Source organism: Equus caballus, chromosome 24 (assembly GCF_041296265.1).
Source record: "Equus caballus isolate H_3958 breed thoroughbred chromosome 24, TB-T2T, whole genome shotgun sequence".
In the NCBI taxonomy this organism is placed as follows: Eukaryota; Metazoa; Chordata; class Mammalia; order Perissodactyla; family Equidae; genus Equus; species Equus caballus.
The window spans coordinates 54,657,818-54,671,104 of NC_091707.1; the positions used below are offsets into that span (position 1 = coordinate 54,657,818).

General features: G+C 48.9%; 1 protein-coding gene across 11 annotated transcripts in view; it reads left to right on the forward strand.

The window, feature by feature from the left end:
- Window positions 1-13,287, forward strand: part of EML1 (EMAP like 1) — a 166,890-nt gene that overhangs the window by 59,022 nt on the left and 94,581 nt on the right. Inside the window, exon 1 of one of the 11 annotated variants that reach the window (XM_070249699.1) lies at window positions 4,233-4,599. The exons of 9 other annotated variants lie outside the window; for them this stretch is intronic. In XM_070249699.1, coding sequence (XP_070105800.1) covers window positions 4,563-4,599 — 37 coding nt within the window. In that variant the 5' untranslated portion in view covers window positions 4,233-4,562. Of the gene's footprint in view, window positions 1-4,232; window positions 4,600-13,287 lie in introns of those variants that run through there. One more of the 11 variants, XM_023628379.2, reaches the window with a different exon arrangement.

Sequence of the window (13,287 nt, forward strand, 5' to 3'; positions counted from 1 at the left end):
CTCTCCCAACTAGCTAAGAAGCTAAGAAAGGAAACAGCAGATGTGAGACCCATGATCTAGAAAGGATCTGCACTGGAGTCTTGGAATATCTCTGAGTTTTGGGTTTTTTTTTTTTAAAGATTACTGTTGCACATTTGGCATAATCCACTGACATGAAAGTCTGATTGGAGCATCTCATTTGCAGGACTGTTTAAAAAGATAAGCCGGCGTAGGCTGCACTTGTCCAAAATGAATCAGTAACTCTTGAGACTTAGCACAAAAGATTATGCGTGTTTCTTTCAAGACCCTCTGTAATCTGTCACCAAATTACTTTTCCCGAGGTTCAAAACATGGACTGTGGAGACGGGTCTGGATTCGAATCTTGATTCTGCCAGTTATGAAGAAGCTGGGGGAATGAACACCCCAATCCCACTCTCCCCCCATCCACTCCTCTGTGCCCCATTGGGCAAACCCAAAAGGCAGCCAGAGAGCAAGGGAGCGTGTTGCAGCCCCCCATGCAGGCAGCCTCCCAGCACAGAGGACGGGGAGGGAGGAGTGGAGAGAGGGCTGGAGGGCAAACGCCAGAGGTCCAGCAGTGTTGTCTAGACTCGAGACGTTAATATCTAGGAATAAGCGTCCCCTTCATGTTGTCTTGCTGGTTGCAGCTCCATTGATCTATCCTAGTTCCTGATGCCAAGTAGGCATCCCATAAATGTTGGATTTAGGGTCTTAGTACGTCCCTCTGCCTACTGGGGGCATTGCTCCTCCAGTATGCCAAGAATGTCCGTGGCTCTGTAGTCATGCCGTATCAATTCCTATCCCCTCGCGTTTCCACACTGAAATACACTTCCTCCGGGGGACCCAGCGTACAGAAATCTCCCCCAATCTGTCCAGGGTTGCCTGGTCTTTCCTCTACCCTTCAATATTATGGTCCATGCACCCCCAACTGGCACTTGGTTCCTTCCATCTTGCGCTAAGGTTAGCTGCACCACCAGCTAGTAAATTCCTTGAGGGTGGAGACCTGGGTGTCTTTCTATTCTGCTTCCCTCCATTGCCCTGCACGGTGCCTTGCATAGGGTGTGTGTTCAAAAAAAATGCTTGTTGAATGAAAAATCAAATACTAAACTTGTACAAAGAGCCATGCCATCTTTAAATTATCATGAAAGGCGAAGGGAGAGCTTCCTGACGCTGAAGAGCCTTTCGCTGTTACCCCCAACCACTCCCTCATTGTGTGCAGCAGTGAAGTAACTCAGATCACGGGTGCAAAGCCCCTTAGTTACTGTAGAGCGGAGTCGGCGTGCGAACTTCCAGCATCCGTGGATCGTACATATTTGCATATACACTAGGCAAAAAACAATAACTATTTATACCATTTTATTTTATTTACCCATTTTTTGTTCAACATGGGCTCTAAACATGGGCCAACCACTGTAATCTGTTCCCACACTGGAGGGGTTTATTGAGAGAGTACAGGTTACACAAAACCACGTAGGCTGTGGACCAAGGAGTTTTCAAGAGTAATTTTGACACACTCTGTTGTCATCTCGTTTACTAACCTTTAAACACAACCTCAGTGTAAAACAATCTTCACTCTAGTATTTTATAGTTTTTAGAGCACCTTCAGATCTGTTTCTCACTTAATTCTCACAGCCAGACTCTCGGGTGAGTAAAATACTACTGTTTCATCGCGTTCGTTTTACAGATGGCCAGGTAAATGGACGGAGGTGAGGTGACCCCACCAAGGCCACACTCTTGTCAGCGACAGGTCTCAAACACAGGTCTCCTCCCAAAACCCAGGGCTCTGGGAACTGTGCCACGTTGCCTCCTAATTGTTGTCTTCATGTTAGTCTCTATGTGGATCTGGTACCCTACCTTTATAAGAGCACTTTACTTTGTTAAAAAGAAAATCCGATGGAGATAATTGCATTTTTTATTCTGTAATTTTCTTATTGTTTTCTTTTCCCTGGACCTTGAAAATTATTTATAGATACACCCTGCTTTAAGAAAACCTGACATTCAAGAATCTGGATGTATAAAACATAAGCCAGTACGAGGTTATTTGTAGAATTCCAGAGCATTTATTTCAACTGTCAATTTCCTCATCTGCTTAACTATCATATTTACCGCACATTGACCTCGTTCTTTGGGGCCACATCCTGGGTAAAGTGCCTCGCTTTTTTTTTTTTTTTTTTAATTCGTGTGATTCCTCTTCCTTCTCAGATCACAAGATGATGTATCTTAGAGGTGAGGAAACTGCTGACTTGGCAGTGGTATGTCCTTGTCGTGCAGTTTTCCATCCTGGCTGAAATGTGGGCCGAAACACTGCAGGCCCAGAAGTCGTGTCCAGTGCTCACACAGGTGCCCTGGAACCTAGGCTGGCACTCTGCCCGTTGCTAGGTCTGTCCTCAGCACAGGGTTTATCTCAGACGCTTTGTGATCCAACAGCCCTGAGGGAGAACTCACTTCTAAATTAGCCTGCAGTCCCTTATCTGTGATTTCAAAATCCAGAAGGCTCTAAAAAACAAGTGTTTTCTGGTAACTCGTTTGTTAGTTAGACTTGGTCTGATTGAAATCATTTGGTGGGGGAAAAACTCCCCTGAATCAAAACATGTGGCCTTGAATGGCTTATATTTCTTTCTTTTAGTATGAAAGTTCTGCTTTTCTGTAGAAGTGTTTTTGAGTGTGATTTTGGGTGCTGCCTAGCCCCGCCTGAGGGTGTTGGGTAATAGATGGTATATGGCTTCTGTTCTGAGGTCAGAACCTGGATTCAGAAGCATCTTGGGCCCCAGGGCTTTCTGGGAAGGACTTGCTGTGTCCAGGGCGGTTCCTGCTGAGACTCCTCACGCCAGGTCTTCCCCGCTGTCCCATATCCGAGGACACTGGCCCGATGCTTGACTGACGTTCCTTGGGAGCCCGGCTTCCTTCCTTCCTTCCTGTCCCAGGAATTCTGTGTCTGCTGTTTACAAGGCCTGGCACTTGTCTTGAGAAACAGTGATACTTCACATCTGCTTAAGATCCACAGCTTACGATTTTGTTGTAGTTTCTCGTTCCATCCTCACAACACTTCCTTGGGATAACTGGGGTGGGCCCTTTTCAGAACGGAGGAGCTGAGGGTTACGTGGTTCCCCGAGGACGCACGGCTCTCCATCCGCAGATCCCAGCCTCACACTTTTCCTGTTCTGCCACCTTCAGAGGCCCTCACAGTTATTTGTTGATTCAAACCAAATCTTTACCTTCGAGGACTCGGCTCTTTAACACCTGATCCAGGTGAAGTGGCAGCTCGCTTCAGATTCCTGGGACAAGTCAGCTGACCCCAACGTGCCTCGGCTTTCCGTGCTGTAAAGCGGGTTCCTGGTCCTTGCAAGTGAAATCATCTGTTGATGAGCTCGGCAAACTGCAGAGCTCCACCTCATCACGTGGCGGACTGTTTCCCGTTCTTCCTTCTCCACCCCTGCATCCAGATGTGTCTTCGTGGGGTCCCCGCCATGTGTTTCCCCCATGTCTTTTGGGGTTCACCTCCTACATTCTTTCCACACTCTCCTTTCTGACATCCTCAAGAGCAAAGCCTCTGTTGTCTTCCTTCATCTTTGAGAACCAGGCAGTGCCTCGCTTAGGAAGTGAACAACAAATGTGTGTTGGAATTTATACAGCAGAGAGGATTTCGGTGGTTTGGGCTTGCTGACATTGTCAATGGTGCCTTGGCAGCTGTGGCGCCTCCGTAACATGTGCCTGAGGGCATTTGTAAGGCTCTATCTTTATGACAGTTACCAAAACAGCTGAATATAGACTGAGAAAGAAAGTCATTCAAACGAATGCTGTTTAACCTAAATCTAAAAATGCAGGTTTTAGACAATATCCAAATGATGATTCTTGTTTGATATACTGTAACTAGAAACAGTAACTGCGAGGCTGGCGCATTGGTTTACAAACCACGTGGCCTTTTGGAGGATCCATATAGCATTCAGGTGCTTGTTAGAATCTCTCTCCTCCTGGGAACCTCTCCGTGACCCTTTCTCGTGCATTATGCACTCCCAGCGTGCATCGTCTCTCTTCCCTCCCTATTCAATGGACTGCTACAGTTTGTCTGGCTCAGAGGTTTCCTCCATACCAAAGAGACTCAGAGTATCAAAATTTAGAGCGGGTTTAAAGTGGGCGGGGGTGGGAGGGGGATGTGGGCTTCTCTGGGCATTGCTGAAAGTTTCAAGGATCAAGGAAATCATAAACTGAATAGCGTCCCGGAGGGTTTGTTTGGAGTTCCTGGTGACCAGCGTCTCAGTTACCAACTGCTTGGTTACAATTTGCTTTTCTTTAGCTAAACATTGGTACATGGTTTTAAAAGCAAGTGAACGGATAAAGTGTTTCTAAGTGTAACAAGTCTCTTTTCGGATCTGTTGCTAATAAGCCTCCGGAGAGCAGGGGGGCCATAAAGGATGGGTCTCTGATTTGCTCTGCCAAAAAAAACCCTTCCACACGGTCGGCTCCACGTCTTCCTCCTCAAGGCTGAATAAATCGGTTGCCACCCTTGGACCTGAGGTACCCTGTCTGGCCCGGGAGTCTTCCTTAGCCACCTTTCTTCAGGAAAGATGAGTAATCCCGTCACACCAAGCAAAAGGATTCTGGGTATGGCTGGACCAGTTTTGTGTGCTTTGAAATACCACCCGTCCATGTTGTGTTTCTCAGTGAAGGAGCAACAAATGACGATCTTGGGCAAGAGCGATACTGGCTTTTGATTTAAGGGGAAAAAAATAAAATAGTCGCTTAGCTTTTAAAAAAATCTTCAAGGCAAAAATTCAAATGCCCTAGCACGTATATATGTATGGTTTGGGGGTTGTAGTCCTGGTAGATTATCAGGACTGGCAAAAATAGTTATTTCTGCCTACTAAAAATATAAATATGTAAGAAGACTGTAAACTTTGCATATGATTATACTAATCCAAATCAATAGCTGCTTATCTAAAATTAATAAAAATTTAGACAAATGGAACGCTTATGTTTATGTTCTGGAAGATCTGAGCCCAGAATCCCTGTGACACCTGCCCTGAGGTTGCTGGTGGCTGAGTCGGCTGCCCGGGCACGCGGTGCCTCCCAGGGCCGTTTCTCGGCAGACCTCAGGCCGCCAGCTTCAAGGCGCTGCACAGCCAGCCCCAGATCTATGGTGGACCATGAAGGGCTGGGTATCTGACACACCTGTCGCCTTCAACAGGGTTTCTGAGGGTTGACCCTGTTCCTTCCCCAGACACCAGAGAAGGAAAGAAGATGGTAGAGCTGTTGTCATTTTCATGGACACCTAGAGACGGGAAGGATCTCGAAGGAGTCAGGGCTAAAATTCATCTTAAAAAGAGAATCCAAAAAGGTCAAAGGAACCAGTTTTATTCTAAAGCATTTTTTAAATTAATGGGTCATCAAACAAAGAATGGATTACACAATAGATTATGTTAAAATACGAGTTAAAGCTGTTTTTCAGAATGCAGAGGCTGGCGAAGCCCTCCGAATGCCCCACACCCCCCTCCCCCCCCCCGCCTCGGTGAATCCCACCCCAAGTGGGCCAGGTAGCTCGGAGCCAAGAAGGTGCCCTTTCCCAGGTCCCCAGGCCACCGTCGCACCTCTAGTGCAGGGCGGCCATCAGGCGGGCGTGTCTCTGTGGTCATTAATCTGCAAAGACAAACTCTGAATGGGTGACTGTGCCAAACATGAGACTAGGTCCATATGCTCTTTACTCTTCACAGCCATCCTGTGGTGGGCAGGTTGGGTTACCTCAGGGATACATTTGGAACAGCTGAGGCTCAGAGAGGCAGAGTAACTTGCTCAAGTTCACACAGCCGGGGCGTGGCAGAACCAGTATTCAAACTCAGGTTTGTTGGATTCCACAGCCTTTCTGTACTAGCCACAGCTCAGTGTTTGAGCACTGCCTCGTCGTTTTGATGTCTGTGAGCTTGAATTTTCCCAGTGCTTCCCCGGAGATCTCTGAGGCTTTGTTTTAAGAACCGTACACCTGATCCTGGGTGCGGACATGGCACCACTTGGCACGCCATGCTGTGGTAGGTGTCCCACATATAAAGTAAAGGAAGATGGGCACGGATGTTAGCTCAGGGCCAGTCTTCCTCAGCAAAAAGAGGAGGATTGGCAGCAGTTAGCTCAGGGCTAATCTTCCTCAAAAAAAAAAAAAAAAAAAAGAACCATACACCTTCTAATACGGGAGCCATACACCTCTTGTTGTATCATGATAACATTGATTTATTTTAGAGAAAGTTGTAATGATCTGTTTTTCTTCTACAAACCATGGTTTCTTTCTGTTGTCTTTGTTAAAATGGCGATGACTAGGTATTTATTGTAGATGGCTAAGTCGCAGCCGCTCTTGTAACGCTTTCTCCAGCCTGGAAGAGCAGTTCTGATCCGACGGTAGCACTGGAGGTTCATAGAGCGGCTCAGAAGCACTCAGCAGAGGAACAGCCCTGAGTTGCTATTTGTTGGGTTTTCATACGCTGAGAGGATTTTGGGGTGTCGGTAATATTTCTTTTTTATCTTCTGAATGATTTGAAAGATAAACCACGTCGGTGGCATTGCTTCTGTCGTGGAGACGCTTCTAATACGAGCGTTCTGTGTTTGCTTAGAGGTGCAAGGCGGCTCCTTGGGATAGAAATCTGACAGGAGGAAGAATGTGGGGATTCCTGTGAAGCAAGTGCTTCCAATCAGATAACTGCCGAGCCTTCAGGGCACGAAGGTTTGAGCCTTGTTTGCCTGTGTCCTCATTCCAGCCTTTTCTGCTTTGCTTCTCAATGCCACGTTCCCTCTGTTGACCTTGTTACGCCCCTTCCTCGAGGACGGTTAGTAGTGAGACCAAGTGCTATCGGGCGAGGCCTGGGGAATACGTGTGGTCAGAGACCTGAGGAAAGTACTTTCCCTCCTATTTTATGTGATTCCCGCAACCCTCTGTCTGAGGCAGACGGGTGCTCCTCATGCTGCCGACGAAGACGCTGGGGTCCAAGAGGCCGGGTGCTCTGCTCAGCTCACCTGGCGCCCCTGCGTGACACCTGAGGAGCAGTTCTGGTGCTTCCTGGTCCACAGGTGTCTCCTGATCCACGTCACCTCTCACTTTGGTCCGACTTTGGATGTTGCCTGTTTCGTTTGAAATGAGGAAAGCGTAAGTTGAAATGGCACAATCGTCAGAGGCGAGTCTAAGACGTATTTCTAACTGCCGGGCACACGGCTGGTTCCTAAGAGAGGGAAGGAGGCCGTTTTGATGGAAATGCTTGTGCCCCACTGCCTTTCTGCTCCGAGGCTGTCAGTTTGACCCTGGAGGTCTGAGTTCTCAAACCGTTAGGTCCGTCGTGCATTTGAAGGGCTCTGTGACCGGGCGTGGTTCAGTCACTTGAAAAATACTGATTCGCTGGGTTATGCGGGTCTTCCAAGTGTTGACCCGTTTCATTGTACAATATAAACAAATCTCGTGGGTGAATATCACCACCAATGTCAGCAGAAAGTCCCAGGATTGGGAGGCTGTCGGGCCACAGAGGCTGAGACAAGTTCTCCAACATGCTGTTTTTTTCTTGAAAGCTCAAATTTTATCATTGACAGCAAACACTGTCAATTGTTTTTCTTGAGGTGACAGGCTCACTTCGCCCCTTTCTGAGAAAATGGTTACAAAACACTCATGTTGGAGTAACCAGGGTTTGTCTCTCAGCTGTTCTTTCAAGTGACAATGACGTTCGCTGGCAGAAGGCTCTCAGCTCTGCTGCACAGCGCTCTGCCTCGGAGACCTGCCGCGCTTGGCTGCAGCCGAAGGGCTGAGGTGTGCTTGCCGTTTGTCACACACAATCGAGCGACGTGTTCTCGAGGATTGAGTTTTAATAAAATTAATATTTTTTGCTGCTCCATCAAAGACATTCTTACATGAACTTGGTGTTTTTTTACTCTAAGTGGCGGCAAAGAGCACAGTGGTTGGTGCCACTGCCTGGCCAGGGCTGGGACACCAGCAGTGTTCCCCCATCGCTTCTGCATTATCTGTGCACATGTCAACACAGTGACAAATGCAAGTAATGTCTTGGGATGGTTAGGAAAGTAATTTTGACTCAGGGACTTCCCGAGGGGGCTCAGGGACGCTCAGGGGTCTCCGGACTGAACTTCTAGAGTCACTGCTGTGAGTGTTAGAAACAGCTCTTCCTTCAGCACATTCGTGGACAGCAGGCTTTGTGCCAGGTGACATGCCAGGTGCCGAGCCTACCAAAAATGGATGGCACGGCCCCTGTTTCCGAGGAGCACACAGTGTAATGGAGGAGGGGGTCAAATTAAAGGGTGCTCGCAAAACATGCTAGTAAGTGCCGTGATGATGGAAGCCAAGGGGATGCTCTGGAAGTATGTCAGACGCTCACCCGAGCCAGCTTGCTAGTGGAATGGTGGTGATGAGGGGTGTTTCTTGGAGGGAATAGCACTGAGCTGATGAGCTTTGAAGGGCAGCAGTAGAAGTGAGCCAGGTGAAGAAGGGGGAGAAGATGCAGTGCCTTGGGAAAAGGCTTGGAGCAGGAGAGAGCCCAGAGTGTTTGAGAAACCGCAAGGGTCCAGTGAGGGTTGGGGTACAGGAGCGGGGGGAGAGGGGGTCAGAGGCGGCTAAAGAAGTACCCAGAGGGCAGATCCCAAGTGCTAAGTATTTGATCCCAAAGACGGTGGAGATCCACTACAGGATTTAAGCAGGGACTGATCAAATTTGTATTTTAGGAATCGCTCTGCTGTAATGAGGAAGAAGGGGACAGGGAGCCTGGCGATTGGTAAGTGAGCCAGCTGAGGCTGTTGCAGGAGTCCAGAGAACAAATGACCAGGGAGTGATCATGGAGAAAGGATGCATAGATCTTGAGAAGGTTTTTTTTGGGGGGTTTTTTGGTTTTTTTTGGTGAGGAAGATTGTCACTGAGCTAACATCTGTGCCAATCTTCCTCTGTTTTGTATGTGGGTCACCACCACAGCATGGCTTGGTGAGCAGTGTATAGGTCAGTGCCCAGCATCTAAACCCACAAACCCCAGTCCACCGAAGCGGAGCCTGTGTACTTAACCACTACGCCACTGGGCTGGCCCCTGAGAAGGTTTTTAACATTTTGAATATTTAGATATTTAGAGTCGGCAGGATTTGATGATTGATTTGATGTTGAGGGTAAGAAACATGGAAGCAGTCAAGGGTACTCCGGGATTTGCAGATTATCGACTGACTGCACGTGGCTCGTTCGTGGAGGCGAGGGAGCGTGGGGAGGTGATTACTGTCTAGACAACCCGTTGAACTTCATAGACCGTATTCATACGTGCACCCGCCTGTGTATACACGGACGTAGGCGTCCCTGTCTTCCGTTGAGGACGTCAGTGAGCCTGTGGGGTTGGAACTAGAGCGTGAGATGGTTCCAGGCCAGAGGTTTCGGTTTAGGAGTCGTCAGCACAGACCGTGGCTGAAGCCCCGAGAGTCGACAAGATCACCCAGAAGGAGACGGGCTCGAGTCCTGGGGTCAGCACGTTCGGGAGGAAGGAAACCGAGACCTGGGTCCTCCTGGTCCTTGGTGTGTGCAGAAGGGAGTAGAGAAAAATCTAACGCTCAACCTTCAACCAGCTGCTGAGCTGAGGTCTGAACGTGCCCTTCGACGTGGCACAGTAAACGTGATACTTTACGAGCCTTACAGCCTGTATAACGCCTTTCTGTTCCTGAACTAGCACAGACTTTGAGTCTGTAAAGGAGGGTAAAAATACCAGTTACGGTTTATATTTCTTCCCCCGCCCCGAATAGTTTTCTTTTAAAAATAGGGGGTGGCTTTTCTCCCCATCTATGGTTTCCCAGTTCTCGGCAATTTTGCCTTTCTTTCTTTATGCTGATACGGGATACTGGTAATTTCAGAAGTTTTATTTTCCCTAGGTAGGATGGCCAAAGAGGGAACAATGACCTGAGCAGTGCCGTCTTTCTCGGAGGTTTGGATGAGCCCTGGCTGGCACTGCAGTGACAGGAAGAGGGAGCTAGAAGGATGTGTGCTCGTCTTAGAACTGAAGTAGCCCGTGGTGTCAGGAGGGTTTCCTGCGGTTTCCCTCCCTGGTGGTGGGTGTGAAGAGATGTGGGTGGGAAGGAGGGAGAGTCTGGAACGGGGCAACCCAGGCTTTCCCCTTGGCTTCCCTGATGATGCCCAGGCCCCCCGCCCCCTCAGCCGTGGCTTGGCACCAGGCAGCCAGCCTCATCTGTGGTGAGAGGGGCTGAGGGTTACTTTCTATTTCTCTTTGCATTTTAAAGTCTTTCCTAATGTGTTTCTGTACTTTTAAAATCAAGACGTAATCAAAGAATAACCAGTTAAAGTGCCTCCTAACCCTAAACTTGGGGCACACAGACCACTCACTTCTAACCCAGGCTCTCTGTGAAAGATACCCCCGCCCCCCATGCGTCAGGTCCAGGAGGACTGTGCTGAAGTGGGGCGTGTGCAGAGGAGGTGCTCTGATATTCAGGCAACTTGTCGGCAAGGGTTTTAGGATATTATCAGCCCGCTAGGTGGTTGTAGAAGTTGATCTAGCTTTAAATCTTTTTATTTTTAGGTTTCTAGCTCTACCTATACACCATATCATTTTGGGGGGAGGTGGGGGGTAACATGGTATTTTATTTCTTCAAAATATTGTTAGTTTTGTGTTTACTGAAAATGAGTTGTATGGTGTCTTGCTCTTGCTTGTGATCAATATCGATGCATTGAGACACCCGGCCGCTCCGCCACCTTGCAGGTAGAGAGGAGACCTTCAGAAGGGGACTTCTGCACATCTTGGTTCTTGCTGTGGGTCGTCAGTGCTGGGCACGTGGCAGTGTGCAGGGAGAGGGTTATCGAGGATGCAGAGGAGGAATCTTGACATCTCAGCACCTTCCCAACCTGGTTTCTGCATTATAGTTTTACTGTTTGGTTTTAGAAGCAAATTCTTAGAAAACTAGTCCCATGCATATTCAGATAATAGACAAAACATCAGGCCAAAGATACAGAGTCATTAGTTTTCCATTAACCTAATGAACTTTCTACGAGCAAATTACTTCCTACCCAGAACTTTCACTCTGTCCTAACAGCAGATGTGGATCCAGGGCTGGGTTCAGAACTGAAGCCGTGTTTTGCTTTAGTTCAACTCCACGAACAGCTGTGATAAGGTGTAATGTCTGACCAGCTGCTGTAGAGTGAACTGAAGTGCACTGATTGCCAGGAGATGGGGAGCACATGAAAGGAGGCAGCCGTGTGGTGGGAAGACGCACAGACGCCCTGCGGCAGATTTCCAGAAAGCGGACACACTTCCTAACCACAGACTCCCTGCCTTCGACAGTCCCCTCTCTGATGTTGTTTGCAGGTGAAGTGGAGGCTGCGCGGTAACTAACATGGCTATTGCAGACGGGATTCTTGCACTGACTTTTAAATGTTTCTTGATTTTATGTAGAGCTCTTTAAATGTGAGCATCTCGGCAGTGTGACCCTGTGAGATAGGGTCATTTTTCCTGTTGCACAGATGAGGAAGTTGAGTCTCAGGTTAAAGGACTCGTTCCCGTAACCCGACCCTGGCTTGGGCCTTGTAACCAGGGCCCTTTCTGTTCATTGCACCTGCTGCCTCTGTGCCAGACGGAGGGGGACTCTGTCTCTTCCAACTCTGGAGATTCTGCACCCTGTGACAACAAACGATAAACTGGAATAGGAGCAGATCTAAAAATCGCTTAGATTAGGATCTACAATCACACTTCTATTTGCCAGTGTGTCGGTTCTGTAATGTACTTCTGTGGCTAACCACAGACCGTGAACGTGAGTGTATTTGTGGTTAGAGAACTGGGATATTCGCTCCCTCTCCGGGAGGGCAGTCAATCAGGGAGCAGGTTGAGGCACAGCTTCCGATGATGCCATGTCGCTGTGGAACGCTGAGTAATAGGAGCAGACAGCCAGCCTGGTGTGCAGAAATGGGGGTTTGGGCTGCTCTTTTTCCAACAAAGGCATTTTGCAGCGTGTGCGGTGGTTGCAAATGATTGCAAATACAAGCTCTGGCATCTAACCAGAGAGCAGAGTACATCTATCTCCAGTATGGTTAGGACTCCTATCCTTCTCTTTAAAAAAAAATCCCATTTTTAGACCATACCACCAGCATTAGTGGTGTTTTTGAATATCAAATGCAGGAGCTGTATGTATATATATATGGCGGGGTGTGAGAGAGAGAGGTGGGGGGACCCTGGTAGCTGATAATCATTTGACAACAGTCAGTTGTTTGAACACTAGTAATAATCCCTCACCTTTCTAAGGTGTATTAACGTTTCCTAAGTGCTTTCTCAGATCTCATGTGAATGATAATTTAGTTACCGTTACGCGTCGTCGTTGTTCCACCGGGGCCCTGCGGAGGTCAGCCCCCAGCTTGGGGTATGAGTTGGAGGTAGAGGTCTGTGCTCCCCTCACCCCTCTATCTCTTGCTTTGACTTCTTTTATTCATCCTCATTCGTATCATTTCTCCACCCCTCCCCACCCCGCCCACGCCTCTCTCATTTCCTCTCTCAGCCTCTCTTGTCGGAACACCTCTTGGACTGGGGCTTCCAGAACCCATGATTGTGGCGAGCATGTTTGTTTGTTTCATTTTAAAATGCCATTTCTTTTCTCTTCGTTGTCGTGTGTGTCCCACAGGAGAGGCCACCGGACTTGAATTTGCCTGTGCAGGTCAGCGGTGGCGCTTGCCTCGCTCTCCCCCTTTCTCCAGTTGCGTCTCTTATTTCCACTCCTTTCGTCCCCCTTTCAGGCTGCTGAAACCTCCCTGTAGCCTTTTCGTATTTTAGCACTCCTCTTCTGTCGCCCCACCAGACGTGCCGGTTGTCACCCGTCCAACCCATCTGTGTTTTCTGGACTCGTGCTGGAGTGTCAGAGCTTTGACAAGCTGGGTTCCCGCGTGCCCCGGCGTCGGGCCCTCCAGAAGCCACCTCCTCCGGGAAGAAGACCAAGGCCCCCACTGCCTTTCCAGCTTGAGACTCACCATCCTGCCATGCCCGTCAGTTCCAGGGGACGGTGGGAGAGGCTGGCTGAGGATGTGGAACTAGTGTCTTCTTGTACTGACTCGATTTCTTTTTTATAAAATTGCCACTCAGGAGACCCTGCTCCCAGCAGAAGAGCTTCTTTTCCCGTGCTCATGCCAGCGCTGGGCTCACAGCAGCGTCTGTCCCGGACGTGGGCCTCGTTGGCCGCCCCGGGAGCTCATCTTGCTCTGGCCTCGCCGGAGCCTTGTCCCAGCTTAGGCATCGGGGCCGGGGCCCTTGCTGGTGGAGCGTGGGGTGGCAGAGGGTCACAGGGCTTGGCATCCTGAGACCT